At 45.9% G+C, this 27,345-nt stretch overlaps 4 protein-coding genes and 1 long non-coding RNA gene across 9 annotated transcripts; 3 read left to right on the forward strand and 2 right to left on the reverse strand.

The window, feature by feature from the left end:
- Window positions 1-188: 188 nt before the first annotated feature.
- Window positions 189-11,540, forward strand: fxr2 (FMR1 autosomal homolog 2). 2 transcript variants are annotated; one of them, XM_011606535.2, is made up of 17 exons: window positions 189-878; window positions 2,881-2,933; window positions 4,103-4,196; window positions 4,470-4,541; window positions 5,035-5,183; window positions 5,304-5,397; window positions 5,474-5,590; window positions 5,672-5,842; window positions 5,912-5,990; window positions 6,130-6,239; window positions 6,662-6,748; window positions 7,579-7,792; window positions 7,933-8,112; window positions 8,298-8,492; window positions 8,817-8,930; window positions 9,063-9,151; window positions 9,239-11,540. In XM_011606535.2, the coding sequence occupies exons 1-17, from the start codon at window positions 828-830 to the stop codon at window positions 9,347-9,349; spliced, it is 1,980 nt and encodes a 659-aa protein (XP_011604837.1). In that variant the 5' UTR covers window positions 189-827; the 3' UTR covers window positions 9,350-11,540. The 2 variants fall into 2 exon arrangements, with proteins under 2 accessions (XP_011604837.1, XP_003966850.1); XM_003966801.3 differs by having other exon boundaries at window positions 190-878; window positions 6,130-6,287.
- Window positions 11,541-12,298: 758 nt separating this feature from the next.
- Window positions 12,299-15,900, forward strand: LOC101076881 (RNA-binding protein 4.1-like). 4 transcript variants are annotated; one of them, XM_011606532.2, is made up of 7 exons: window positions 12,299-12,400; window positions 12,822-13,253; window positions 13,332-13,975; window positions 14,180-14,930; window positions 15,255-15,327; window positions 15,552-15,609; window positions 15,682-15,900. In XM_011606532.2, the coding sequence occupies exons 2-3, from the start codon at window positions 12,842-12,844 to the stop codon at window positions 13,949-13,951; spliced, it is 1,032 nt and encodes a 343-aa protein (XP_011604834.1). In that variant the 5' UTR covers window positions 12,299-12,400; window positions 12,822-12,841; the 3' UTR covers window positions 13,952-13,975; window positions 14,180-14,930; window positions 15,255-15,327; window positions 15,552-15,609; window positions 15,682-15,900. The 4 variants fall into 4 exon arrangements, with proteins under 4 accessions (XP_011604834.1, XP_029695435.1, XP_003966849.1 ...); XM_029839575.1 differs by having other exon boundaries at window positions 15,255-15,609; XM_003966800.2 differs by lacking the exon at window positions 14,180-14,930.
- A 262-nt stretch (window positions 15,901-16,162) lies between these two features.
- Window positions 16,163-17,231, reverse strand: tifa (TRAF interacting protein with forkhead associated domain). The gene has a single exon (XM_003966799.3). It carries the CDS (start codon window positions 16,997-16,999, stop codon window positions 16,415-16,417), a length of 585 nt encoding a protein of 194 aa, XP_003966848.2. The 5' UTR covers window positions 17,000-17,231; the 3' UTR covers window positions 16,163-16,414.
- A 406-nt stretch (window positions 17,232-17,637) lies between these two features.
- Window positions 17,638-20,726, forward strand: LOC101073295 (RNA-binding protein 4.1-like). The gene is made up of 4 exons (XM_003966784.3): window positions 17,638-18,125; window positions 18,569-18,987; window positions 19,070-19,729; window positions 19,963-20,726. Exons 2-3 carry the CDS (start codon window positions 18,579-18,581, stop codon window positions 19,702-19,704), a joined length of 1,044 nt encoding a protein of 347 aa, XP_003966833.1. The 5' UTR covers window positions 17,638-18,125; window positions 18,569-18,578; the 3' UTR covers window positions 19,705-19,729; window positions 19,963-20,726.
- A 1,113-nt stretch (window positions 20,727-21,839) lies between these two features.
- Window positions 21,840-23,809, reverse strand: LOC115250700 (uncharacterized). The gene is made up of 3 exons (XR_003889272.1): window positions 23,355-23,809; window positions 23,209-23,258; window positions 21,840-23,080 (listed from the first exon to the last, which is right to left on the reverse strand). It is a non-coding gene; the product is annotated as an uncharacterized lncRNA (long non-coding RNA).
- Between the last annotated feature and the right edge of the window lie 3,536 nt (window positions 23,810-27,345).

A 27,345-nucleotide genomic window follows, 5' to 3' on the forward strand; every position in this document is an offset into this window, starting at 1 on the left:
CGTACAGCTATACGTACACTACACAGTAGAGTGAGCTTTGTAATAATGCGGTTTAGTAGACAGCAAAGGGCGATATGCGCAATAATGAGGAAAAACGTGGCTCGGAATTCTGCTTTCAAATTGAGAATGAAATTCCTGGTGGGCGTGTCTTCGCCATGGAAGGGGCGTGGCGTCTAACGTCACACAGTCCCTCTTTGATCCACCTCCGACTGGTCTCCGTCGGCGTGTAGTTGGGAGAAGGAGTCGCCGGGTGGTGTAACGTCTCCTGACGCAATTTAGGGAAGCAACGCCGCTGAAAAACTGTTCCACGGTCTGACGGAGTCGAACCCGGCAACGACTTCTTGGAAAACCGCTCAACGCGGCGACTGCGCCACACGCAAAGACAACAAACGCAACTCGGCTACCAGGCGCTATTTGGCTAGCATCCCTGAAAAAACTGACGGGGGATCGAGGCTAGCGTCCCAGCTAATTACCCATCAGCTGGCATCCTCCATCCACAGCAACACTCGCTTGCTCTTCTCCCTCGTGTAGGCCGAGACTTAGTCATCACCCGTGGCGGTGGCTTACGCCTCTAAAGTCTTGCCGCCAGCATTGAGACAGAAAGCGGAGAGCGAAGGATCCTGGCTCGCTGCTGCTGGAAACAAGGTCTGCGGCGCATTAGTTAACACCATCACACCCATCTTCCCAACCCCTTATCTGCCCCTCTCCCACCACCCGAAACACTGGAACTCCACAAGCTGCCGGAGAGCGGCGAGGGGCCGACGAAGCTGGGGGTGGTAACGGTACCAGCTAGCGTGGGGACCAGCCGTGGAGATTTAACGACAAGTATGGACGGGCTGGCCGTGGAAGTTCGCGGCTCGAACGGGGCCTTCTACAAGGTAAGGTGGTCTCGGTCGCAATGCCTGGCCGCCCAGTTAAAAGTTAATTTTACTCCAAAAGTGTTTTCTTCTTCTGTATAATTAGCCACGGCCTAGCTAGTAAACACGCGACAAACGCTAGCCGCGGTCCAATTGGGACAAACAAGGACAGTTAAGCGTCCTAAATGGATGGTTTGTGGGGTGGGTAGCTAACTCCAGTTAGCCTCCAGCTAGGTCCACTTGTTATCACCTTTGTGCGTCGGGATTTAGGAAGTGTCAAAAAGATCACACGATGCATCGCATTTGTATGGAACCCGATCATGTCGTTTTGATGCTAATGCGTTTCTTTGTGGGCAGCACAGGGATGAATCGCTACCCCACTGGCTGTGGAGAGCCCCTGCCTTCAAACGCCACAACCAGACCAATGAGCCTTTAATCACACGTTTTTCTTTTCCCTTTTGGCTTTCAGGAAGCTGCGGAGTGTTTGTGTTTCGTTTTCGCCTGGTTTACTAACGAAAGCGAAGCCTCTCGTCCATGCGCATCCTCCTGATTTCGGGGTTCTTTTTTGTAACTTTAAACTGATTTTGGGGGGTTGTATTTCATCCAGGTGCATTGGTTGACGTGCATTATAGGAGATTCTATCATTTTTTTTTAATTGTCTTTTGCTTTCGGTTATTATTCATAGTGCTAATGAGACATTCCATGATTTGGGAGGTTAAACCCCCTTTCTTATGCCCTCCAAGGGTTTAACATTTTGCAGTATGTCCCGTTTATTCCTCTTTTCTGTGTGTAGTTGGGTGGCTCCACCGGCCACATGGCGCTTCCTTGGGGAGCCTATATTTACTCCTCTTGCTGCTTCACCTGTTGTGCTGATTTAGAGGGTGTCAGTTTGGCCCTGGCATGAATGGACGCTTTCCACTCATCTCCGTTACACCCATCATCTCACAGCTCTTGTTTTACCCAGAGAGATGACGTTCGAAATCTCGTATTCCGGGATGTATATTTACTGCGGCGTCCAAGAGCGTCGTTATTTTGCCATCTTGTGATTGGCACAGGGCCTAAAGTGTTTTTATGATCCCATTTCTCTGCAGGTTCAGGTCATGTTTAAGGGATCTTTCTCATCAACTAACATCAATATCGTCACGCGCCGTCCAATTTCGTACACTGGGTTTGTTTCCAAGAGGGAAAAGAAGGCTAAGATCGTCCCATTTTGGGCACCGCGTGGATCTACATGTGCCCGCCAGTCTCGAGATGAAATGACCCCCCACCTCGCCGTCTATCATGTCGTGATTAGGGGGGGGGGTTGCCTGCCCCTTGACCCAGTAGCAGTGTCGGTGCACCGTGACATAACGCATGAAGCTGTCTTTGAATTTGATATTCCAGATCAGAGAGATTCTTTTCCTTTTCCCCAGGTGTATATGAAGCAGTTGATGCTAGCTTTAGCAGGGATTTAGATTCATCCCTTGCCTTCAACCTAGACTGTCTTAATACGATAGGAATCCCGAATATCTGGCCATTGCTTAATGTTCACAGACGGGCGTGAGGTAACCCCGAGCTTCTGTAACATGATTGACAAGCGCGGCGCTTAAGTTTGCCCATAACGGCTGTCTTGTAACCAACGCCACCTGTCCACACGGGCCAGGGTGGCTGTTTTCCCCCGACACCCCCCCCCCCATGAGCGCGTCTCTCTTTGGAAAACTCCACTTTTCCAACTCGTCCCATTCGTGCGTTTTCATTCTTCGCGCGCGTCTGGGAGACAGAGCCATTTCTCGGCTTGTCTGGCACGTCAGAAAAAGTCAGCCTCCCCCTCCGCTTCGCCCCGCGCAGGATTCACAGCCAGAGCGTTGTGACATCCATGTGACGTCCCAGCTCCCAAAAAGCCCTCCGCGCTCTTTTTTGTTTTAAGAGTCACAGTCTCACTTTGCACGGTTTTCGCGTGCTAGATCGTTCACGAGCAGACCGGTCATCTGTCCCGTCTCGTGTGTTCACGCTGATAACGGTTTGCTCCCTGGTTTTCTTTTAGGGTTACATCAAGGACGTCCACGAAGATTCGCTCACAATTGTTTTTGAAAACAAGTAAGTGTCGTACGTCCACCTCCACCACGCGTCCAGGCAAACCTTCGTAGTTAGCGCCTTAGCTCGGCACGCAGCTGTCCACACCCGTCTCCTTTTTTTACCTCCTGCTCTCCCCCTCATCCCCTTTGATAGCGTGCTTTCCTCTAACCCCAACTGTGCCTGTCAACCCCGCCATCCCTCCGGTCCTTATCTTTATCTGGCCCGCTGCGTAGAATCGGGCTGCCCCTAAAAATAGTCTGCCCAAGGTATGCAAGGAGGGGGGGGCAATGGTGACCTGGATCGTTTTTGGGATTGTCCCCACCCTCACCCCCCCCCCTTCCTCCCAAACCCCTCGTCTCTTTTTACTTTCTCTGGGCACATGGAAGTATAGGAGGTGCTGGTTTTCAAATAAGTAATTTAAAAGAAAACCAGCGATTGCATCTATTACAGTTTGGTATCTTCTTAAAAGTAAATACAATAAAGCATATTTCTCCAGATTTATGTTGTTTTTGTGCACATTTCTCAGAAACCCCTTCTCTACCACCCAGACTTTGTAAAAAAGGGCCTTTTGATACATTATGGATATAAAAAAGTAAAATAATGTCAAATACAAGCAAGATGTAAACATGACGAGTATCGGTAACTTTGGGAAATATATTGCTCTTATGGTGCAAAGTGATTATTAATAAAAGGTCGGGGCATATTCAGAGCCAGCAAAAGAGCTTAGCGGTTCTTAGCTGGTAAATGTTTCCTATTATGGTTTTAACTCGGATGTCAGTATTGTGTTAGCCGCAGCCAGTGTAGCATTATTTGTTGTTGTTTTTGTAGGGATTATTTTATTACCAGTTTAGTCAGGTAAGTGTTCAACTACTGACTAAAGCAACTTTATTTAATAGACGATAGCAAGTTAGCACCTCGGGAGGCTTCCGAGTTAAGCGACTTGGTAGAGCCCAGTTTCACCGTGCTTTCATAAAATAGTGAAAAGTAAATGTGAGCATCTTAAGTATTTTTTTTTTTAATTTCAACAGAATAAATAGGGAAAATATTAAACTAATATTGACATCATGCTATCTATAAATGGGCAAAGAGGAGATGGGGCTGGGCTGCCTATGCTTTTTGGAAAAGGGGGGGAAAGCTTTTCTTCTCACGATCATTGACCCTTTTGAGTTGTCTCCTCCACCGTGTCCCAGCTGGCAGCCAGAGCGACAGTTGCCTTTCAGCGACGTGCGGTTGCCCCCTCCAGCCGACTACCACAAGGATATTATCGAAGGAGAGGAGGTGGAGGTGAGAAGCGCGTCCACCTAAAACTTCTTTAACCTCCTGACATTTCAGGGCACCATCTACTCCTTGAAACTGCATCATTAAAGATATCACTGGTTTACAACTTCTGACATTTTTGCTTCATCTTTGACGATAAAATGGGAATTCTATCTGTTTCCTGTTCAGTATAGATGTAATAATTCAATTAAAATAGTTGATGTGAGTCAATATGAATGCGAATAAATTTGAATCTTGGGAGTTGGAACTCAGCCTAAGGTGCCGTTTATCGTCTTTCAGGTTTACTCCAGAGCCAACGAACAGGAACCATGCGGCTGGTGGCTCGCTCGTGTGAAAATGATCAAAGGAGAGGTAACCCTGCGGTCGCAAATTACCTGGGGTCATTTACAAAACTAAACTCTATTTTAAAGCCGGGTTGCCTTGGCGATGTGTTTCCATGGCAAATTCAAACATCAATAAAGGACAATATTGGCTATAAGTGTGTGCCTGTGTACGCATACGCACTTTGTCACGAGCTGTAGGTGGAATCGTGGGTCAGTGAGGTGGAGAAGGGACAGGTTCAGAGCGCCGCCGTGCCACAGAAGCCGCTGCTGGCGTCACTGTTATTTGGAGCAGGCCGATAAGAGCGTGTAGAAATGTCTAGCATTGACTGATGACTTTAATTCCGTCCTTTTGAGCGTGGAATGCGCTTGTTTCAGCGCCGCGCTCGCGGTTCCACTATCTACATCTCTTTGTCAAACCGTTTTTTTTTTTTTAACCCCACACCCTGAAAGCACGCAGCACATCTTTGCAGAATTAATGATCTCATTTTTTGAACCAGTCTCTTTTCTTACTTCTTCACCAGTTCTATGTGATCGAATATGCAGCATGCGACGCCACGTACAACGAGATCGTCACGGCAGAGCGCATCAGGCCCCTAAATCCCAACTGTCCTTGCACTTCAAACTCTTTTCACAAGATCCAGATCCCCGTCCCAGAAGACCTGAGGGACATGTGAGTCCCTCACATTTACATTGATCGGTTTTTTCCACCCCTTTGAGTGTGTTTTTAAATTGCATTTAACAGTTGGACCTTTGCTGTAATATCACTGCGGGTTGTTTTTCGTGTTCGCAGCTGTTCAAATGACAACATTCACAAGGACTTGAGGAAGGCCATCGGAGCGAACAGCATCTCGTATAGCGCCCAGTCCCACGAGCTCATCGTGCTGGTCAGTACGACACGCTAAAAAAGCTCATTGTGTTTGGTTGTTTTGATTAAACTCCCTCTCAAAACGTTCTCTCCAGTCAACAAACGGAGCCACGGTAAAACGCGCAACTCTGCTGAGCGACATGCACTTCCGCAGCATCCGCACCAAGCTAATGCTAATGTCCCGCAACGAAGAAGCTTCCAAGCACCTGGAGGTGAGCAACATCTCGACGGCTGCGCCGAGTCCTTGTCCGCAGCCATCGCTGACGAGCCACATCTGCTTCTGCCAATCCCAGACAAGTAAGCAGTTGGCGTCGGCGTACCAGGAGGAAGTCAAAGTCAGCGAGGACCTGATGGGCCTCGCCATCGGCTCCCACGGTGCCAACATTCAGCAGGCGAGGAAGGTGCCTGGCGTCACGGCAATTGAGCTGGAGGAGGAGAGCTGCACGTTCAGAATCTACGGAGAGGTATGCCGATGGCGCTTCGCAGATGTGCACGGATGGGCTTCCCGAACTGAGTCGTTTGTTGCGTTGCAGAGCCCAGAGGCCGTACGACAGGCTAGAGAGTATCTCGAATTCAGAGAAGAGTATTTTCAGGTACCCAGGAACCTCGTCGGTGAGTTGGCGTCGTGACTTTACCCGAGAGAGCTCTTTTCCCACGTCCCACTTCTTTATCGTTAATTTCTTTTAACTGCTCCTTTGTCTTATTATGGAAATTTAAGCCGTTTTTAAACCGCCTCCTTTCTTCTGTAAAGGCAAAGTCATCGGCAAGAGCGGCAAAGTCATCCAGGAGATCGTAGACAAGTCAGGTGTGGTTCGGGTCCGGATCGAGGGAGACAACGACAAAAAACTTCCCCGGGTGGAGGTAGGCAGGCAGGGGGCAGGCGGGGACGACACTGCCAGCAGCAAAGAGGTGAATGGACAGTCCGGCCTGTCTCCCACTCGCCAATTCCCCCCCCCCCAGCTCCTTTAAAAAAACTAAAACCCCGTCTGCTTTGACATCGTTCCATCCCGCTTCTTGTCTTGTTTTTTTCGTTTGTCGCTTTTACCGCACTCAACAAGCGGAGCATTTGTGGGCCGCGCCAGGCATGTAGGAGAAACTAGAGTTTGGGTTTTTTTTGTTATACTTCTGCTTGGTGTTTCTAAGTGTTCACATCATTCTGTGATTGTTCAGTAATCCACATCGAAATGTGATTATTGTTTTGTGCACATTTCATGGTGAATTGTTGCTCATTTTTGCTTTATTTTAGAATAATCACAATCTCTCCTTTTTTTGTCTTTCATTAGGGCATGGTTCCCTTTGTGTTTGTGGGTACTAAAGAAAACATCAAGACCGCTTGGGCTCTGTTGGAGTACCACATGTCTTATCTCCAGGTCGGTCCTTTCTTTACGTTTCTTGCTAACTTTAGCTCCGTTTCTGGTTTTCACATTTGAGCCAGAATAGCGGTGTTTCAGAGGAGCCGGTCCAAGGGGCTCCATGGTGGGTCACCTGTCTCCCTTCTGCCTGAACTCACAGGGGTGGTGTCTGCTGAGAGCACATAATTTTGCCCTTACCTCATGCACTTTTATATATAGGTCCTCACTGCCGGCTGGGATGACCAGCATCGGAGTTTAGATTACCAGTTATCTGGACCCTTAGCTTCCAAAAATAAAGACCCTCTCACAAATCCACTCCACTACCTTCGCACCTCTGCTGGGTTTCAGCTGTCATTTGTGGAAGCAGCTGTCGGGTCACAAAGTGAGAGACCCCCACCCAACTTAAAGTGCTGTCAATGCACCACTGCCATTGGACGACGTTGCCCCCCCTCCCTCGTGTGGGCTGGATGCCTTATGTAGCAGAGCAGCGGGCAGGAGAACGCGATAGTACACTTGTTAAAAAGGGAATGAGTTTGATCTGATTTTTCAAATCGGAAGAAACTTTTTATAGTTTCAATTTATCGGGTGAAATATAGTTGCCAAAGTGAAATCTGGGCAAAGTGCTGTAACAGAGTTATGACACTGACTTATTGCTATTCCAAAATTTACAACTGAGGGGTTCTAGACCTGGGGGTACTTTCACATCAACTTTCAACAGATCTCTTTCATCTATGCGTTTATTAACGGCAACAAGCTCTCTGCTGCCGCTCAGTGGTCGAATGCTGGAATCGCAAGCACATCCAGGCATATCCACACACTTGCATGTGTGTCTTTGTCATGGTCTATAGGAGATGGAGCAGCTTTACATGGAGCGACTCCAGATCGATGACCAGCTCCGTCAGATCGGGGTGGGTTACCGAGCACCCTCCAGCAGAGGCCCCGGTGGGGAACGAGACAGAGGCTACTTGACGGACGACAGCAACAACTCGCTCCACACCACTCGCAACTACGCCCCCCGAGGCAGAGGGCACAGGGGACCTAACAACCAACACTCTGGATTTGGTAAGAGTCTATGATGATGTCACCTTTCACCCACAACGCACGTTGAAATAAAGATAATGAGAGATAAACAGTAAATGCATGATTAGCACAAGCGAGAAACACTTGGTTTCACAATTACCTTTTGTTTTTACCCAATCCAGTCACAAACTCAGAACTGTCGAATACTTCTGAGCCCGAAGACGCGAACGAGCGAGAGCAGCGGCCCCGGGGCACAAGTGGCGACGAGAGAGGCGCACGAAGGGGCAACAGGGGCCGAGGCGCCAACACAGGACGAGGCCGTGGCGGGCCTGGGTCCAAGCCTTCAAATTCAATTAGCTCAGGTAGCTAAAACCTTAATTCTTAAAATATTTTGAAATGACTGAGACAGAAACAGTGATTAGCTTATGAAATTTTGTCAGTTAATAATAATTAATAAATATTCTTTGAGTATTAGGCTACTTCTTTTCAAGCACAGCTAGCATTAGCTTGGCATTCTCACATTGCTTATTTTCTGCGGTTCATCCAGTGCTACGGGATCCAGACAGTAACCCGTACTCAGTGCTGGAGGGGAAGGGAGAGCTGCCCGATGCAGACCTGAGCGAAGGCGCCGGAGGCCGCAATCGTAAACGATCCCGCCGCCGCCGGAACGACCAGGAACCCAGCTTGATGGATGCTGCTACTGAGTCAGACAACCAGGCTGGTCCCAGTGAGAATGGACTATGTGAGGATGACATATTTGTTTAATTTCCTCTATGTGGCCTGAAATATAGATCACAAGTGTAAAGTAATGATGTACACAAATAGTTACCACATTTTCTAGACTAGACGTTACGCGGGAATATTGGCTGCATTGGTGCCAAGCAGCATCGACTTGTTAGGAGTGTAGAGGGAGCCACCTTGTGGCCGAAGATGATATGGCGTTTATTTTTCATATATAAATCACTTCAAAAGACAAGTGGCAGGACCAACGGTCCAACTAAAAAAGGTGCAACTTGTAGTCCAGAAAATACGGTAATATAAGCGTGCTTTTCTCATTTGTCTTTAGCCGAGACCCAACAGCCACAGCCTCCGCGCCGCAACCGAAGTCGCCGCCGCCGTAACCGCGGTAAACGCACTGAAGAAGATGAGGATGACGGTTCACCCACCTGGCACAGAGAAGGTGTGATTTCTTTTTTCTTTTGGGTAGGAAGATTTTGGCCTCTTACCTGTGTCCTCGCTTGGCAGCCTGATCGCTTGTAGTTTTTATTGTTGAGGTGAAACACCAGCAGTAACACATTGTAATGCTCCTTAGTGACCATTGCCGACTACATATCTCGAGCCGAGTCTGAGAGCAGGGAGAACGTGCCCCAGAAGGAAAACCACAGCGGTCCCGAGCCCAAGGTACAGACGGGAACCATTAACCCCGCCCCCGCCTCGCCTTTATTCCCGTATTTGCGTTTATATCGCGCCACCGTTTTGTATCTCCAGGAGAACGGGACCGGCACACAGAAGGCTGAGCGAAACCCTTCCAGGCACTCCCCCAGCAAAGGCGTGACCACTCCCAGCGAGAACCTGACCATGGTCAACGGGGTCTCCTAAAGGCACGACCCCTCGCCCCCTTGCAAAACCCTTTCAAAGCAAGACTCCATGGCAAACTGTCCCTGCTTGCATTAACACAAACATTAAACAGATGAGTGACAAAATACCTGAATTCATACTATGAGAGCGAATAAATCGACAAATGCATCTACTTAAAACACGCGTTAACGGTGTATGCTATTCTATCTATCAGTACTTAGTGCTTATTTAAAAAAAAAAAAAAAAAAACTGGCTTGCCAAAACCAGCTGGTGGATATGACTTGATTTTTAAAAATACTGATATGAGAAAAAGGACGAGACTTTCTTTTTTTTTGTTGTTTTTGAAATGGTTGTCTTTTTTTGTTGTTCCGATTACTTTGTTCATTGTTTAGCATTGGTTTTGGACTTGGCGGTCGCCCTCACTCGACCCATACGGTTGATTTTATTTTTCTTTCTTTTTTTTCCGGGGGAAAAAAAAACATCGGATAGGTGTCGCGAACCGTTAGGGGGTGGCGAGACGGTCCAATAGCTTATGTGATGCGATGGGCACACACTTGTACAACGGAGACAGACAACCGGACGGGAGCGTTGATAGACATTGTGCCTTGAATTTGAAAAAAATTAAAAAAAAAAAAAAAAAAAAAATAGGAGGGGGTTTCTTCCAGGTTTTTTTTTTTTTTGTTGTTTTCGGTTCCAAGAAGAGAACAGACCTGTGATATGGAAGATGTAGAGATGAGGAGAGTGTCTGGCCGACATGAGGGGGAAGTCTAGTGCCAAACTTCAGGGCACTTGTCCTTAGTGCGAGACGGCGGCAGTGTGCGTGTGTTAGATATTTGGCAACCACGAAATTAGCAGAAGGGTGGGCGAGGTCGTAAATGTGACGCATCTTTTCATTTAGCCTACAAGGGTCCAGGGTGGCACCCTACACATGAGCATAAGGGAACCACACCACGCCTGTCCCGTCGCAGAGGTCGGTGGTGCTAGTTTCTGGCCTCGGTAGCGTCAGCGGGTAGCTCCAGACGAGAGAGCGCGGCCGCCTCTGTGGGACAGGCGGGCCTGGAGACTGCGCAACTGTGGGAGTATTGAGGACACCTTAAAAAATGAGACAAGAAGCGCGGACATAGGTACACTAGGCGTGCCGGGTCACTGTAGTCACGGTAACCGGAGGACCGCACCAAGAAATTGTAGAATCGGGGTCTGTAATCGTACCTGGCAGTCAGGATCAAAGAGAAGGAGAGCCTCATAACCTCAGTGGCTCTCTGCTCATGTTGTTACTGTTGTCTTGGTTACCGCTCTCAAGTATTATTTTTTTTTTCTGTTGCTATTTCCACATCTTAGAAAACGAAGAAAAAAAATAATAAAACGAAACGATTTAAATCAACCTCTTCTCTGGAGACGAACTCTGATTTCTCTGTCTTGTGGGTTTGCAGTCTATTTTTCTAACTTGCATGGCATCTAGTTCACAAGCAGCCGGGTGGTGCCTGACCTGCATGAGAAGGGGGGGAGAAATAAGGGTGTTTATTAATCTGACTCCATTGTTTCATCCAATAGAATTGCTGCTAATGTACACATTGAATGTCCAAGTAATCCTGGACCCCTCCCCCCCAACAACCTAGGGAAGAGTGGAACTATTTTGTGACTTACCCAGCCCCTAACGATCACCTGCCCAGGTGCAAACCCACCCCCACCCCCCCCACACCAAAATTAATTCCTTCGCGAGAATCTCAGTGTTGAGAGGACACGGGCGGAGTCAAAAGATGTGGGCGGAGTTAAGAGTGGGCATGGGTGGAGTCATGTGTGGGTGTGGGCGGAGTCACACGCGGGCGTCGGTGAGACCAAAGGTCCTGACAGGAACACTGACTGGGTGTGCGGGTGGAAGACGGTTCCAGATGCTGCTCTTATACGCTCCGGCTCGCCCGTGCGTTGCGTTTTTAAACGAGTGAACGATAAAACACAGACTATTTGTACATCGGTGCAGCTGCATGGGCGCAAGTGGAGGGTGGTGTGCGTGTGCGTGTGCGTGTGCGTGTGTGTATACCTGTATACCTCATCGTGTGAGTACTGTATTTCCTTATGTATCTGTATCCCTCACGTCTTGTAGAAAGACTGTTGCCTGTGTGTGTGCGCGTGTGGTCGATTCTGCTCTGTCAGACTTTGTCTGGATTTCTCACTCATGTTCTGATGGCAATAAAGGAGTTTTCATTGTTTGGTATACTTTCCCCCCTGAACTGTTTGTTCTTTTTTACTAGGAACGCTTTATCCAGAATACGGAATTCTGTGGGTTTATGATTGGCAGGCGTGATTATCGATAGCAATTCATTTATACTAAGATTAATTTTTTTGTTTTTTTTGAAAGATCAGGCATCACTCAGGGGTTATCTGTTGCTCCCTCTGGTCATCTGCATTTAACAGAATGTGCTCATGGTTTGTCGGGATTAGATTGTATTTCTTATTCAACTTAAATTGTTGTAAAATGTAGAATATTCTAAAATTCCAAAAATTTAGGACAGCTAGATTATACATTTGAGTCTGTGATAATCAGTGACCACATTAAAGAAACAATCAAACTAAAATTATACACGACATGGTTTACAAAAGCACGGGTGATCTTGGTTCCATCTTTTCTAATGGAAAATGTACACGGGAAAGTTTCAAATTGTAGGAAATCTGAAAATTAGTCGATTAATTCCAAGTAGGAACTCTTTACACTGGTTGGTTTGGATATTTGAAAGAAAATTGGGATCTTTTTATTTTGAGTGGTTTAGGTTTTATTGCCATTTGCTTCTCCCTATTGTGCACAATCTGAAGGGGTTTCATTTATATGAATATACCTATCTGGGACCCACTAGAAAATTTTCTTTTTTTAAATGATAAACTTGCCAAACTGGGACACACTTCAAATTAACACTGAGACCGAAAACGTATCTAATTAATATAGTGTATTATCAAAGCACAAATTAAGAAAGCGTTTAGTTCCTATTCCGGAGCGTTAGGTGGCGATAACGAGCGAGCGCCAAACCGGAAGTCGCGAAGAAGAAGAACAACCGGGAGTACTGTAACATCTAGCAAGTTGTAAGTGTTTGCTTTTAGTGATTATTCCGTTCTTTATGGTCGACTTTATTTTCATTTGCTCGTTTTATTACGTTTTCCGGATGCAACACAGTCACCACCTGCTATGTAGTAGATTTGTGATAACCTTATTCATTAGAAACAAAATGGCTAACAGTTTGAAGCTAATCCTAGATTATTGAGAATCTATACCGATTAATTGATCGCGTTTTGGAGTTGGAATTACAATAAGTGTGTTCACAAATGTAATAACACAATGAAATGATATTTATGCTTACTATTAAAGCCTTTGGTTGTTTAAATTGTTTGACATGAGGCCTAGGCCTTTATCCTTTGGCATGTTAGCTGACGAATCACCAGTTTTCGTTGTTAACCTTATATCACAATTGTCTGTTAAATCTAATATTGCACCAAATGTTTGCAGGAAAGTCCCGTGTAAGCAAAATGGTGAAAATTTTCATCGGTAACCTGTCTCCAGAGACGGAAAAAGACGAAGTCGAGGCTCTGTTTGTCCAGTATGGCACCGTCACGGAATGTGCCAAGTACAAAAACTATGCTTTTGTTCACATGGAAGACCGTAAATCGGCCACTAAAGCCATACGGGAGCTACATCTTCACAAGCTGAATGGCAGGCCCATTAATGTAGAGCTCAGCCGAGGGAAGGGCCACCAAGGTCCCGTGAAGATCCACATCGCCAACGTGGAGAAAGGCTTTGACAAAGAGCTCCGGGAGCTTTTTGAAGAGTATGGCACCGTCTCCGAGTGTGCGATCGTCAAGAATTTTGCCTTTGTGCACATGCCCAATTCTGAAGAGGCCATGGACGCTATCCAGGGCTTGGACAACTCTGAGTTTCAAGGTGAGAACCCTCTCTTAAAATGACATTTTTGGTGGTGTTTAACTTTTGTTCAGCCTTTTACATTTTGTTTCCTCTCAGGAAAGCGCATTCATGTTCAGATATCTAAAAGTAGGCCCAGAGGGGGACCAGAGGAGGAGGAATATCCTCCACCTCCACCTGGCAGAGGAGGCTATTATCCACCTCCCTATCCAATGGAGAGGCCCGAGCCTCCCTTTAGGGGCCGCATGCCTGGTTACCCTCCTCCGCCTCCATTGCCGCCTCCGCCAAGACGGGCAGGGTACCCTGACCGCGGTTATGGCGAGCGGGACGGCTATGGGGTGGTCGATTACTATGAGAGATTCCGAACCCGCCCGTACGGCCCGATGGGCTACGACGACAGGCGCGCCATCCCCCCTCCGCCGCCGCCACCCTCGGCGCTGGTTAGAGAGCGCCTCGGTATGGCAGCCCATGACCCATACGAGCGCCGCCCGCTCCCACCGCCGCCTCCTCCGACCTCCATGATGAGGGACCGGAGCCCGATCAGGAGAGCGCCCGCTCCATCTGCTCCGTCCACTGGTAATGGGTACTCCTACGAGCGGTCACGGCTTTCCCCGGTCGCTAGGCCACAGTTGTATTCAGCCGCACGCCCCAGGGACAGTTTTACGGAGAGAGTACAGCTGCCGCCACCTCCGCCGCCACCCCGATATCCCGGCTATTAGGACCTATGAAAGTTTAATAAAAAGGTGAGAACAGAGAGGCAGTTGATGCCACCCTTAGCTAAAAACAAGACACTGACAGTCACACCACCAACATCAACCAGAGCTTAAATCTTGCTGATCTAAAGGTTTTAGGCTAACAACACTCAGACTCTGCTAAACAAAGATAAAACTTGCGCCGATCCAGAGGAAAACACGCTCCTTGACATTTGTGGTGTGCTCTCTTTCCAGGTTTAGAATATGACAAGATCGTCGTCGTCTGCTGATGCACGTGGCGCTATACACACACCCCCACTTCGTCTACGGCGGATTGCGTTGCGTTCGCCTGAGAATTACTGGAAGATACTCTATTGCGGACAGCCCCCCCCCCCGTACATAAAAAAACAAAAAAAAAAACACATGACAACAATGTAATCTGAGCTGTTTCTGATTTTTTTTGCTCTGCCTGATCTGTTAAAAGTCCTTTGATGTATTGCAGGATACGTTGCTGGTCGTAGTCCATTTTAGTGTGGTGCATCCCTGTAAAAGCCAAATGCACAGCGCTATCTAAATAGACGGCCTCACAAGAAAGAAAGTCATTTGAATGGAATTGCCTTTGAAAGCTTCAGACGACAAAAACCAGATCAAAGCATCAAATGCAAAACGACGTGTGGCAGTTCTGGTTTTTTTTGTGTTTTTTTTTTGCAGTACGATTTGCGACCCATTAGCATGACTCGCAGTAGCCGCAGTGGTTTGTGGTTTTCTATTTTATACTTTGTGTTGATCTTTTCTTGCGGCAGTAGAACCTACACCGCCACTCATGTATGAGTTTCTATTTCCAGGTTGATTTTTTTTTTTTTTCCTCTCTTTTTCATTTGGAGGCTTTTAAATAAACGAATCAAACCCAAAACCGGCGCTTTTAACTGTGAAATCATTGAACGTTGCGAGCCGTTTAACTAAGTTGCTTTTTCAGTTTCAGTGTTCACGCTAAGCTTGACACATGGTAGGTGACCTATTTATTTGTTTTTCCTCAGCTCCGTCCACATTTGGCGAACGAATCGGGGAAAAAAATTTGCACCCGTCTTTTGGCCACTTATCCACAGTGTCCTGTGGCTCTAAATTTTAAATGCAGTGCGTCCATCCGCAGCATCTCCGTGTTGGCCCTATCGCAACAGCCCTGAGCTCGCCATCTTTGTGCCGAGTCAGTGATTTGTTGTTCCCTAGCATTCATTTCTGTTCCGGCTCATTCAGACAGTTTCGTTATTTCCATAATTACACCACTGAGTAAAAACTGTACCGGTATTCTTAGTATTTGTGCTTTTTGTAGGTGTTTAGACTCCTGATGCAGTTTGATGGTAAGTTGTCTTTCTGGAGGATGTCCAGCGCCCTGTGTAGACCAGGTAGGTCGTTTTAAACTTTTCAAACTCCATTTGGCAGTGTTGAATTTACTTTCCAACCAAATTGATGCGTTAATTGTGTGGCTCGTATTTTAATGCTTCTGTAATTGTTTAAATTTGGAAAAAAAAAACTCAAAGGCATTTTTATATTGATATTCTAACTTCTATGTAGAACTTAGGCTTGAATTTAGGTTCAGAAATTGACTTCTAGTCTTTTTTCGTAACAGCTCTACAGTCCAGTTTGTGGCCCGATCATCTCCAGAAGTGGTGGAATCCACCTGACAGGTAAAGGGCACAAGTTCAGTTTAGTCGACATTTCATACAGAATTTACGTCAATATATTTTCTATTCTTTCAGGTTGTCGAGCTGGCGTGAGCTTCCAGCCCAGAGGAACCAGCACTAAGCCAAAATAATGCAACATACTTGTACAAGAGACACTTGAATTTATGACATATAAAAGGCCTGACTTTATATGGACTGCATCATAGATTATCCTCTGCAGTTTTACTGTATTTCTATGGCAAAATGAGATTTCCTTTTAATGTTCGAAATTAAAAGCATTTTCCGGCCTTCCCATTTTGAGTTTTCGTTGTTCGGAAATCAGGTCTTGTGAACACGCTGGAGTTGCACAATCAACCTACATACGTGACATTCCGCTCATTTACAAGCGTAGAGATCCTAAACCGTCCTGTTTATGGCCTCAATAACGCTTAAACTGCCTGTACACTCCCACTTGTGCTTTACTACATCTTTGATGTGACATTTCATATTTGGGATGGTTGCCTGGTTACATTTCACTGACAATCGGTTTATAGGTGATAGATTATTGATACTGGAATAAGGCTGTTTGAATGTTTTTATTTTTAAATCTGTTATATTCCTGACCTTCACCATACAAAAATGTTAAGGAATAAAACCACATTTATGATATAAGTAGGCATGAAATGCATAAAGGATTAAATACACACAAAAACCTGTTTACATTTATAATTTTCACAGCTTTGTCCATATATAGTACAAAATACTAATATTGTCTATGCAAATCTGAAATAATATGAACTTCAGTACGATATCTTAAAAAGAAAAAGACTCAAGAATAACATATCAGCGTCTCGTCAGTCTCCAGAGGTCCGTGTGATCCAAACTCAGCCGAGTAACTCTTGGGGTCCCAGGATCCTGAGTCCACCACAGGTGCACCCGCGGGCGCACACGTCTCTCTGGCTGGAGACACCGTCAGCACCTCGAACTCCACCTCAAAGCTCCCCTTCGCTTCACCCGACTCCCGAACGATGAGCAGCTGGTACTGGCCGAACCGAACCAACGCCTTGTCTGGGAGGTCCATCTTCTCCAGGTAGTCCAGCTCAAAGCCGTTGACGATCATCCGCGACTTCTGACTCAAGTTTTGGACGGTGAACAGCATGTCCGCGCTGTGCGGGGACCGGTAGGCTTGCAGGGACAGCTGTTTGCGGGACACCCGGGCGTCGAAGAGGGCGAAGGTGCAGGCACGGTCATCCCGGCCCAGTCTGAGGGGATCGTCTGCGGAATGTTTGCACCTGGACCCAAGGGGAAGCAACTGGTAAAGAGCCTGACAATGCTGCTGTGGGTGGTAGAGCTTAATGTGGAGACAAGGCAGAAGGTCTTCCTCCGTCTCCATTGTGTTGGACACGCTCATCATAGAAACAAAGTCTCCAAATGATGGATAAAAGAGGCAGATCCAAAAGGAAAACAATCTCTGGAGGACTGCAGAAAATCGAAATAGATGTACGGAAGATATTTCTATAATCCTGCTGGTGTAAAACGAACTTTTTATGAAAACTGGTCGTCTTTTAAGTCTGCAAATCCTACTTAAACCAGCGCCGCCTGCTCCCGACTGCTACGGCTCTTTCCTCTCACGAGACCAAAACTAAACAGCTGCGTTCACTGGCAGTCGTAAAATGTCTTTGAGTAACAGTCCACGCAAAAGTCTCTACGTTTATGTCATTAACCCGGACCTTCGTGTTTAAAACTAGCTACTTCGACGGTGAGGGAGGTTAAAATAATGGCCTTAGTAGGTTATAGGAGGCGTATTTTCCACTAGAAGAATAATGGAAAAGAAAAACAAACAAATAAATAACCATGCAAAAGGTAGTCTTTTGTAATAAAAGAAGGCAAAACACAGTAACAAAACATTACAATTTATCTTTACTCACATTGTGTTTAAAAATCATACGCAATGTGCTGTTCAAAGTGTTTTGATGAGATGGGGCGGTTAAAAATGCTTTTTTACTATTTGTTGGGGAACACGTGAACTCAGCATGGTTGCCCCCGAAATTTCCCCGATGATGCAAGTTTCAGAAGTCGCCTGCAGTCGATTTACGAAGGAGTCATGTCGAAAATTCCTCTGTCGAAACCTTCCCGTAAGTTTAGAGGAAGAAGATAATCAAGTCTTTCAAAACGATGACCTCGCTGGTTAATAAGTGCTGCCGTTGTACAAAGTGAAAGTGGAAGAGATTTTCGAAATTACCATCACATTACTCTTCACATAGCCTTTTATTACACTCTTGAAACGAGAATGTTCTGAAATTATTCAACACGAAGTTACGGCCATAAAGTGGTCATACTATGAGCGGGACGAATGCGCTGCAGTTATTATTATTTTTAATTAAAGCATGTCATTACACAGCCTGGCACCTAGAGGGCGATGTTTACAGCTTTACCCATACCCTGCACTCACATGAAGAAGTTGGCATGCACACAAACACACAAAAAAAAGGCACAGCGGAATCGAGACTGGTTCAGACAAAGTGGTCCCACGTTTAAAGGTAATTATATGTTATTTAAAAAAATCAGTCGATGTTTTTTTTTAGTAATTTACACGAGAGATCCATTGACAATGATATTGGCAGGCACGTATTGTTTTATGGACCACAGTAAATTGTGAGCGTGGCGTTATTAGCAAGCTAGCTGTGATTTGCGCTAGCACAATTGCTAAAATTGTGTCAAAGGGCGCTTAAAATGGCGTTATTTTCTCGGTATTGTTAATTCCACTTCTACATTTAAATGAAACACTTGAGCTTCACAATAAGCTCTCTCAAAGAACAGCACGGTGAGCCGTCATTTAGGCCATCGTTGACCATTTTCACAATGAATGGAATGAACCCTCAGGTCTTCAGTTTAGATGGCAGATGCATGGAATTCAATTAAAATGCTTCGGATCAATTCTCACCTGTACCTTTATCCGCTTTTGTGATTTGTTGTGGAGCAGATTTGCAAACATGGTGAAGATTTTTGTCGGAAATCTGCCCCGAGAGGCAAACCAGGAGGAAATCAAGGCACTCTTCACAGAATATGGCACAGTGACAGAGTGTGCCATCATCAAGAACTACGCCTTTGTTCACATGGATGACCGCAAGGCCGCCACAAAGGCAATAAAGAGCCTCCACCTGCACAAGCTTCACGGAACAGCAATCAACGTAGAAGCCAGCCACGGGAAGAACCCCGGCGCCGTCAAGTTGCACGTTGCAAATGTAGAAAAGGGTGCTGACGATGAGCTCCGCGCACTCTTCGAAGAGTACGGCTCTGTCACAGAGTGTGCTGTCGTTAAGAATTTTGCTTTTGTCCACATGTCAAATTCAGATGAGGCCATGGATGCAATTAAGGGACTGGATAACACTGAATTTCAAGGTAACGCGTCATGATATCACATGAGAAATGTTGATTATGGACATCTTTTGATTACATTTTTTCTGTTTGTGTGTGTGTCTAGGAAAACGTATCCATGTCCAGATTTCAAAGAGTCGTCCCAGACATGAAGAACAGGATGCCTATCCTCCTCCTCCTCCTCCCCCAGACTGCGGTGGCTATTGGCCTCCTCATTACCCAGGGGACCGACCAGAGCCCCCCCCACCTGGTTACATGAGAGGCCGCATTAGCCATATGCCCCCTGGTTACCCTGCCCCTCCTTTGCCGCCCCCTCCTCCTCGAAGGGCTGTTTACCCTGACCGACCATACGATGGCGAGAGGGATAGATATGGCGTGGTAGACTACTACGAGAAGTATAGAGCCCGTCCTTACGGCATGACCTACGATGCCCAGCGTCCCGGTGTCCCTCCTCCTCCCCCTCCCCCCCCGGCCGTTGTCAGAGATCGCCTTATAACCCCATCGATTGACCCGTACGATCGTCGGCCCATCCCCCCACCGCCGTCGTCGTACTACGCCCGAGAACGCAGCCCCCTCAGGAGAGCGCCCCCTGCGCCGGTGCCCCCTGCCAGTAATGGCCATTCCTACGAGCGCTCCCGACTCTCACCTGTTTCCCGTGTCCCGGCGTATGGAGTTCCACGTGCCAGGGACCCATTCACAGAACGGTTGCCTCCGCCGCCGCCTGCACGTTATACTTATTGAACAAGGCCCCCCCCCCGTCGTGAAGGTGAGAATAGGTGGTAGGACGTATTTCTCAAATTCCATTCGTCGCACTGAAGATGGAGGCAGCTCGCGACCTCTCTAACACGTTTACCTAACGATAAAATCGCAGAGACCGATCACTAGTGAAAGAGCAGGACTCGTGATGCAGAACTGGCAACGGGCTCACTTAACACGGAACAGCGTTGCTTTCTAAAAAATGGCCGACAGTTCATTTGTGTTCATTTGCTCTTTTTCCAGGACCGTCGCCCGCTTCCGTCGCCACACGCCGCCTCCTGATGCACGTGACGCTATCCTCTTCTCTGGCTGAGCGCGTTACGTTCCCCTGCGACGTTCACAGGACGACGTGAATTGCCGACGTCCACGTCTCCTTCAATTTTTATTCATTTGGCACTGTTTTACAGCCGTCTTATTTTTTTACCTCAACCCCCCCCCCCATCCTGATTGTTTTAGTTTGTACTGTGCTGTATTTTTAATGCTTGACGTCGTGGCGACCATTACTCTAATTTTTTTTATTTGGACTTTTTTGCTGGACTACTTCTGATATTGTGTGTGACTTTAGAGAATTGAATAATTAGCTTCTAGGCGATGACTTGTACCCATGTACCTTTAACTGATATTACATTTAACCTGCACGTTGGGTTCCACCGGTTTAAAAGGAAAAAAAAACGTGGCGTTCATCTCAAAATTCACTGTTAAACCTTGGAAAAACTGAATACACAACGCGCTCACATGTAGTTTTCCATTATGAACCTTAAATAAACAGATATGTTCAGTAATGTAACTAAAAATCATGCCGCTCGTTAAAGTACCTCATCCAGTGTGCCGTCTGCATTGATGATGTTATCCGCTGGTATCATACGAGAACACCCCCCCGCCCCCTCGATATCTTTCTCGACGTTACGATCATTGGGCTCCCCTGACACATTAGCCGGCGTATATTTCCCCATCCCTCCTTAAAGCACGGAACATGCACAGTTGCATCAGAGTGACGACGCGTTCGAGTCCCACTAAAACAGTGGGAGATTGCAATCTCAGGAGAATAAAGTCTGGGGGAGATGACTGCTGGAGGTCTCCAAAGTCAGGTAAGTTAAGGGCTTTCAGAACTTCTGAAGGAGATGGCAACACACACACACACTATCTCAAACATTTGCTCAACAAATGTTTTTCTAATAACTTGAAACTTACTTTTTAACTGTATAGACTGTCCAATGCAGAGTTGTAAATTGTTCACATGCTATGAAAAGATGGCTTGGAAAACTTTAGTGGGTAAAGATGTCGACTGGTTATAAAGGCTGAAGTGCGAAGGACACGTTTTAAAAATTAATGTCACATGAAACACGGCACCCTCTTTAAAGTGTGTTTTTATAGTCTGGAGACAAGAAAATGCTCTTTGCAGACACTGCTGTCGAAATTGGTGATCCTGATTGTAGGACTTGGGTTAAACACTAAATTCATTACAACTAATGGAAATACACTGATAAAACTACAATTCAGAGGGGGATGATTTCTTTCACATGACTGAAGGGAAGTTGTAGCAGCAGAGATAATCTAGTATTTGCATTGTATTGCCACATTTTTCAATTTTCATGAATTAAAAAAAACTTTCCTTATTTTGCTGCCTTTTGTTTTTATTCTAGAAAATATAAAAATTATCCACGCTTGAATCGCTACATTTATTGCTGATCATGATCAGTGATGGGGTTTGAATATATTTCGTATAGTAGGTGGAAACGTTGAGTCGAAACCAGATTTCTACGAAAAAATGTCCTAAATATATTTGATCCTGTACATGTTCCTAAAGATGACTATTTAAAATGTACAGAAGTGAGAATTTTTTCATGATTCTAAGAAAAGAAAGAACCGGTTATCTTTATTTTACCCTTTGGTAAATCCCGCCTAGAAACGCCGCTGACCAATCATAAGTTAGCAACGGTAACTAAGGCGCACCTGGCAAGCTTAGCTTCTGATGAAAAATGACTTCCAGAACGATATCTAAAATGTTTGGGTGATGTTGTTTTTTCCTTCCCAAAACCAAAACTGGAGAGATCCGAAATGTGGATTAAATAGAGTGGAAGTCCTCACTTGCAGCCGAATCCATCCACTGTGTCTGTCCCAAGGTAAGATGCTAACGCTAACCAGCACACAGTTTGTTAGCTACAAGAGAGTAGTAGAAAAGTTACTGATGTTTTAACATCATGTTATGTAGTTGTGTACTGAACAAATATACCAGATAAACATAGATACAATGTATTGATCAAATATGGGCAAAATATCCTGCTGTGCCCTAAACAAATGTAAATTAACAAGGGGCTAACACATCAAATACAAAAAACAATAGGGGTAATTAAAGTTAGCTTAAAATAAAACTATTTATTAATATACCCTGCGATGCAAGAACAGACTTGCAGTCCTTTCTGTCTAGTCTTTGATATTTCCAAACCATTACTCCAGAAATTATATGGTTTTCTTTGGAATGCCTTTTACCAAAAATGCTGAGAAATCCAAGTTAGCTAGATGTTAAATCATTAAATTGTGGTATTCATCAAAAATCATATATCAAGAGCTCCACCCTGGCTGCAAACAATGTAAAATAAAAATCCTGGCAGGAGTGATCACAGCAGTTGATGCGGCTTTATTCCCTCTCTTCACTTCCTCTTTTTCTGCTTCATCATAAAACTGGATAAACACCAGAAAGTCTCTTATATCACATAATTGCTTCTCTCTTCTTTTTCATATGAGTCTTTCATTTCTACATTTTTAAACCTGAGATCTAGGCCAAAAATATGCTTATCATACACGCTGAACAGTATAACTGACTTTTATAGCTCTATAAATCACAAAAATGTTTTATTTATTAAAAATGTATTAAAAAGCTCACAGAAACTGAAAAAAGCACCGGGACAGGGGCTGGTCTATTGCATTTCCAAATACATTTGTCCTGCATGATGATATTTTAAAGCATTAAAACAAATACACACAAACAAAATGAAGTTATCTAATGCTGCCATTTTCAGCCTGAGCCTCCACATTCACTCTGACATTTGAATAGACAAGATCCATGTCTGGCCCTTCTGACAGAGGACGCTGGACACGTTTTTGTCTTCGGATGAAAAGACAGTGACGCCTAAGTCGCATCTGTGACCCGAGTCTGCAAAACAACATGGTTTCAGTTCCTCATCCTGTGCACACTGTTCTTGAGCAGCCCGGGCTACAAGACAATAGATAGGCAGTTATTGCAGTTTAAAAATGTCTTCATATATTGATTCTAACAGTGAGACAGATATTGATGATCATGAAAAAAAAATGACCAGCCCGCCAAGGATCATATCCCTTATTGGTAGTCCAGACAACTGATCTGTAAGTAAAATTATGAAATGGAATATTGAATTCACAGTCCTCAGAGTGGAACATGCAATTGAGCTGGTGATCTATTCTGAACCAGCTGATCATACTGGGAGCACTGGAGAAATTGGAACAACTTACTGTGACATTTTTACCAGACTTCACTTTCAGACCTGAGACAGAGATCACACCTGAAATGCAAACATTTGATAATCGCCAGTTAAATCTGAACATCATTAAAATTCTTCATTGATATTTTCATTGCAATCTGGACTTTTAGTACCTACCGACCCCACAGTGTGCTAAAGCTGTTAGCATCATCATGAGCCTCATTCAGGTAATGATGATATCACTGAGAGTTGCTCAACTAGTGTGGCTCTTGTTCATTTACCCTCAAGTCTCATGTTCCCCCCCTTTTTTTTTTTTAAAGATGTCAGTAGCGCTTTGGAACACCCATCTGTCTGTCACCTTGTCTGTCTGTCTGACTGAGATGAAACAAAACCACAGATATTGTTTTACATGCTTTACAGCGATAGGGCACCATGTCTATGCCTTTTCTACTCTCAGATCCTTTTAAAAAAAAACATCTGCAGCGTGAGAGTCTGCAGTGTGCGGTTGATGCAAAAAGCTGAAGGCCAGACTTTTCCATCACTGTGGTCTGGGTTCTGGTCTGCTGCTCTCAATTGAAATCATTTAAAAATAATCTTTTAAATGCAGGAAATAAAGTTGAGCTGAAGCTGGTTGTAGACTTCTTTGGGTGTGACTTCCACATTGAAACAAAGGAATTGATTTTAAAAATTGATTCATTGTTCTTTACATTTCTGCAGGCACGGACACTTGATCACATCAACCACATTCTCAGGAAGGAAAACATCAACTCAAATCTTTCTGTAGATGCATTGCTTAAACAACCATGATGTGACTGCTCTGAGTCTTGGAGAGCAGTTGAGGGTTGTAAAAAATCTTTTTTCTCTTTTTATTTTGAATACACAATGAATAGTCTGCCAGGTAGTCTATGTGCCTGGCCAAAAGATGTGTTGTTGCGAGTTTTTGGTCTCAACGGTGGAGCCAGAGAAAGAAATGTTTTAAAAGTAATCCACGATGTTCAAGAGAAAATACTGAGAGGAGGCCCGGGGCCTCGGAAAACTAGATCATACCAGAAACACTTCCAGGAAGGAAGTTGAATTTGATGCATCCTCAAGGGGTGCCCAAACTCCAATACTTGATTCTTTTCTGAAGAAAAGAGCAACTACTCCCATCAGGCCATAAACGCGTAGATGTATACATTTTTATTCTAACTACCATGTACTATTACTGGTTAGTAACATGGGGATTTGAGGGTCAACTGTGAGAACAATGCGTTATCATTTTTGTTCTTAATGGTAGCACTATAGTATCATTCTTGAAGCGACAGAGTACATAACATTTATATTCTGAGCATGTATTCATTTCTCTATGTTTACATCCTCTTTGTATATTCCAAAGTCTATTCTATTCGATTTTATCTTATTTTTCTCTGCGTGCTCTTGCTGTTGTTGCACTGTAAATTTCCCTGTGTGGGACAATAAAGGACCTGAATCTGAATCTGAATCTGAATGTGACCTGCAGTGCTTTTTTTGACATGAAGGTCTTTGTTGTAGATCTTCAGTGCAGAGCAGAAAAAGCCAAACTTCCTGTGGCTGACACTTCAGTTGCAGTGCAACTCTCCATTACGGAAAATGACGACTCGTTTTAAATGCATTTTTAATTATCACTTTACAGCAGAGCTGAAACAGATTTCAGGACGCGCGAGACAACAAAATTGTTTTGAGCTGTGAACCGTCAAAAACAATATCCCAAAAGAGCTCCACGTTGCGTGATTGTCCCAGGCTTTATCTGGTGGCAGCGTACACAGGGTGTGACTCCGGCTCCTTTTTTGGTGGAGTCCTTCTGCTTCTTTTCACTCTTTGGAAGTCTATTGATGAATAGTTCAAATCATCAGGGCTCATGTCCTGCGAAAAAAAAAAAAGAGGGGTGTCAAAATGATGCAGAATTATGGAACAAAATATTTTAGAATGGACTATAGGAGTAGCTCAGACTGTAGGGGACCAGGCTGGGCATTTGAGGTTCTATGGTTCAAATCCCCTGTGACTTGGATCATCAACTGACAAGGTGCAGTCTAAGAGCACTGTTGAAGTACCTCTGAGCAAGGTAAAATATATTTCTTCTTACATTTGAAGGGTTTTAGCTAACTTTAACAAACCACTGGTACTGTTGTAAAGGGACACGTGACAAGACAAACAAACACAAGGTGGCTACGTTTATTTGTAACTAAAGTCTGTTTCCACCAAAAAATAGTTTTGTATAACAGTTTTGTAATGACTAATGTTCTACAGTAGATCTTCAGATGTTGCATTCCTTCCAAAGCTGATACATCTGAGCAATGCTACATTGTGTAGCTGCACTAATATAATCGGTGAATATAACACCTTAATCAGTAAAAAATTACAAATGATTTGTTATCTTTTAGTTGCCTTCCAAGAGAAATACTTATGATTAAGTTTACATTTAAACCAATTAATACATTTTTGCTTTAAATTGTAGTCTAATTGAAGCAGATTGTTACGCTCGAGAGGACTGGCGGTCAAGTGTGGCGGAACCCCAAAGAAGGCAGACAGACACGGGAATTAAAAAAAATAAACTCTGAAGGTTTAATGAAGCAAAAACAACCAGGAGGGAAGAAACAAAATGAGAGAGGCCGAGACAAACTATAGGTGCGTGATGCGGCAGACGAACCAAGTTCGAGATCCAGGGGCGAGAGTCTGTGGGGGAGTCCAAGTGTCCAGAGGATAGGAGAAATCCGTCCGAGGAAGGGGAAGAGGAAGAGGTCAGAGGAAGAGGGGCTAGGAAGGTTGCAGAGGAGTCTCTGGAAGACGCAGGGAGTCGCTGGGGAGCCTGGAGAGATGCTGGGTCCACGGGACGTGTTGCCAAAAACATCAGTAAGATCAAGCACTGGCCTGAGTGCATAGGGGCCTTTTATGGGTGCAGAGTCGTTTGGGCGGATTGGGTGCAGCTGCAGGAGAGGGCCCAGGTGGTGGTGGTTGAGCTGATTGCCCAGGAGGAGGTGGGGCCAGAGTAGGAGTCACAACAGTACCCCCCCCCTTACGGGAGGCACCGGACGACCGCCCAGGAGCATCCGGGTGCTCCCGGTAGAAGTCTTCGAGGAGGGAGGGGTCAGCGAGATAGGATGGGGGCACCCAGCTCCGGTCTTCGGGGCCGTAACCCACCCAATCCACCAGGTACTGGAAGCCCCTTCCCCGTCGGCGGACCGCCAGCAGCTTGTTAACGCTCCACACCGGCTCTCCGTCCGACAGGACCTGTGGGGGAGGTGGAGTCGGAGCAGGAGGGGACAGGGGGCTGGTGGAGAAGGGTTTAATGAGCGAGACGTGGAAGACCGGGTGGACCTTGAGGGCGGCAGGGAGATCCAAACGGACAGCAGAGGGGTTGACGATGCTGCAGATGGTGTATGGACCAATGTAGCGGGGGTTCAGCTTTCTGGAGGAAGTCTGCGAGGTCTGGAGGGGCAGGTCCCGGGCCAACAGCCAGACCTTCTGGCCAGGCCGGTAAGCAGGGGCCGGCCTCCTTCGCCGGTTGGCCGAACGCCGGGACTGCTCAGTGGCCCGCAAGATGGCTTTGCGGGCAGTCTTCCAGATGCGCCTACATCGGCGGAGATGGGCCCTGGTAGACGGCACTGCGATCTCCAGCTCCTGCTGGGGGAACAGAGGGGGTTGGTAGCCCAGGAAACATTGAAAGGGGGACATACCAGTAGCAGAGCTCTCCATGGCGTTGAGGGAGTATTCCACCCACGGCAGGAACTTGGACCAGGAGGCAGGATTGCTGGTGGTCACGCAGCGCAGGGCCGCCTCCAAAGCCTGGTTGGCCCGTTCGGCTTGTCCGTTGGACTGGGGGTGGTACCCAGAGGACAGGCTGACCGTGGCCCCAATCCCCTTGCAGAAGGCCTGCCACACCCTAGAAGTGAATTGGGGGCCACGGTCAGAGACCACGTCAAGGGGGATCCCATGGAGACGTACCACGTGGGAGACCAGGAGTTCAGCTGTTTCTGCAGCAGAAGGGAGTTTGGGGAGGGCGACAAAGTGGACCCCCTTGGAGAAGCGGTCCACAATGGTCAGGATGGTGTCGTTCCCCTGCGAGACGGGGAGGCCCGTCACAAAATCCAGGGCTACGTGAGACCAGGGTCGACTGGGGACGGGAAGGGGGTGCAGAAGGCCTGCTGGCGAG

Source organism: Takifugu rubripes, chromosome 8, assembly GCF_901000725.2.
Source record: "Takifugu rubripes chromosome 8, fTakRub1.2, whole genome shotgun sequence".
Classification (NCBI taxonomy): domain Eukaryota; kingdom Metazoa; phylum Chordata; class Actinopteri; order Tetraodontiformes; family Tetraodontidae; genus Takifugu; species Takifugu rubripes.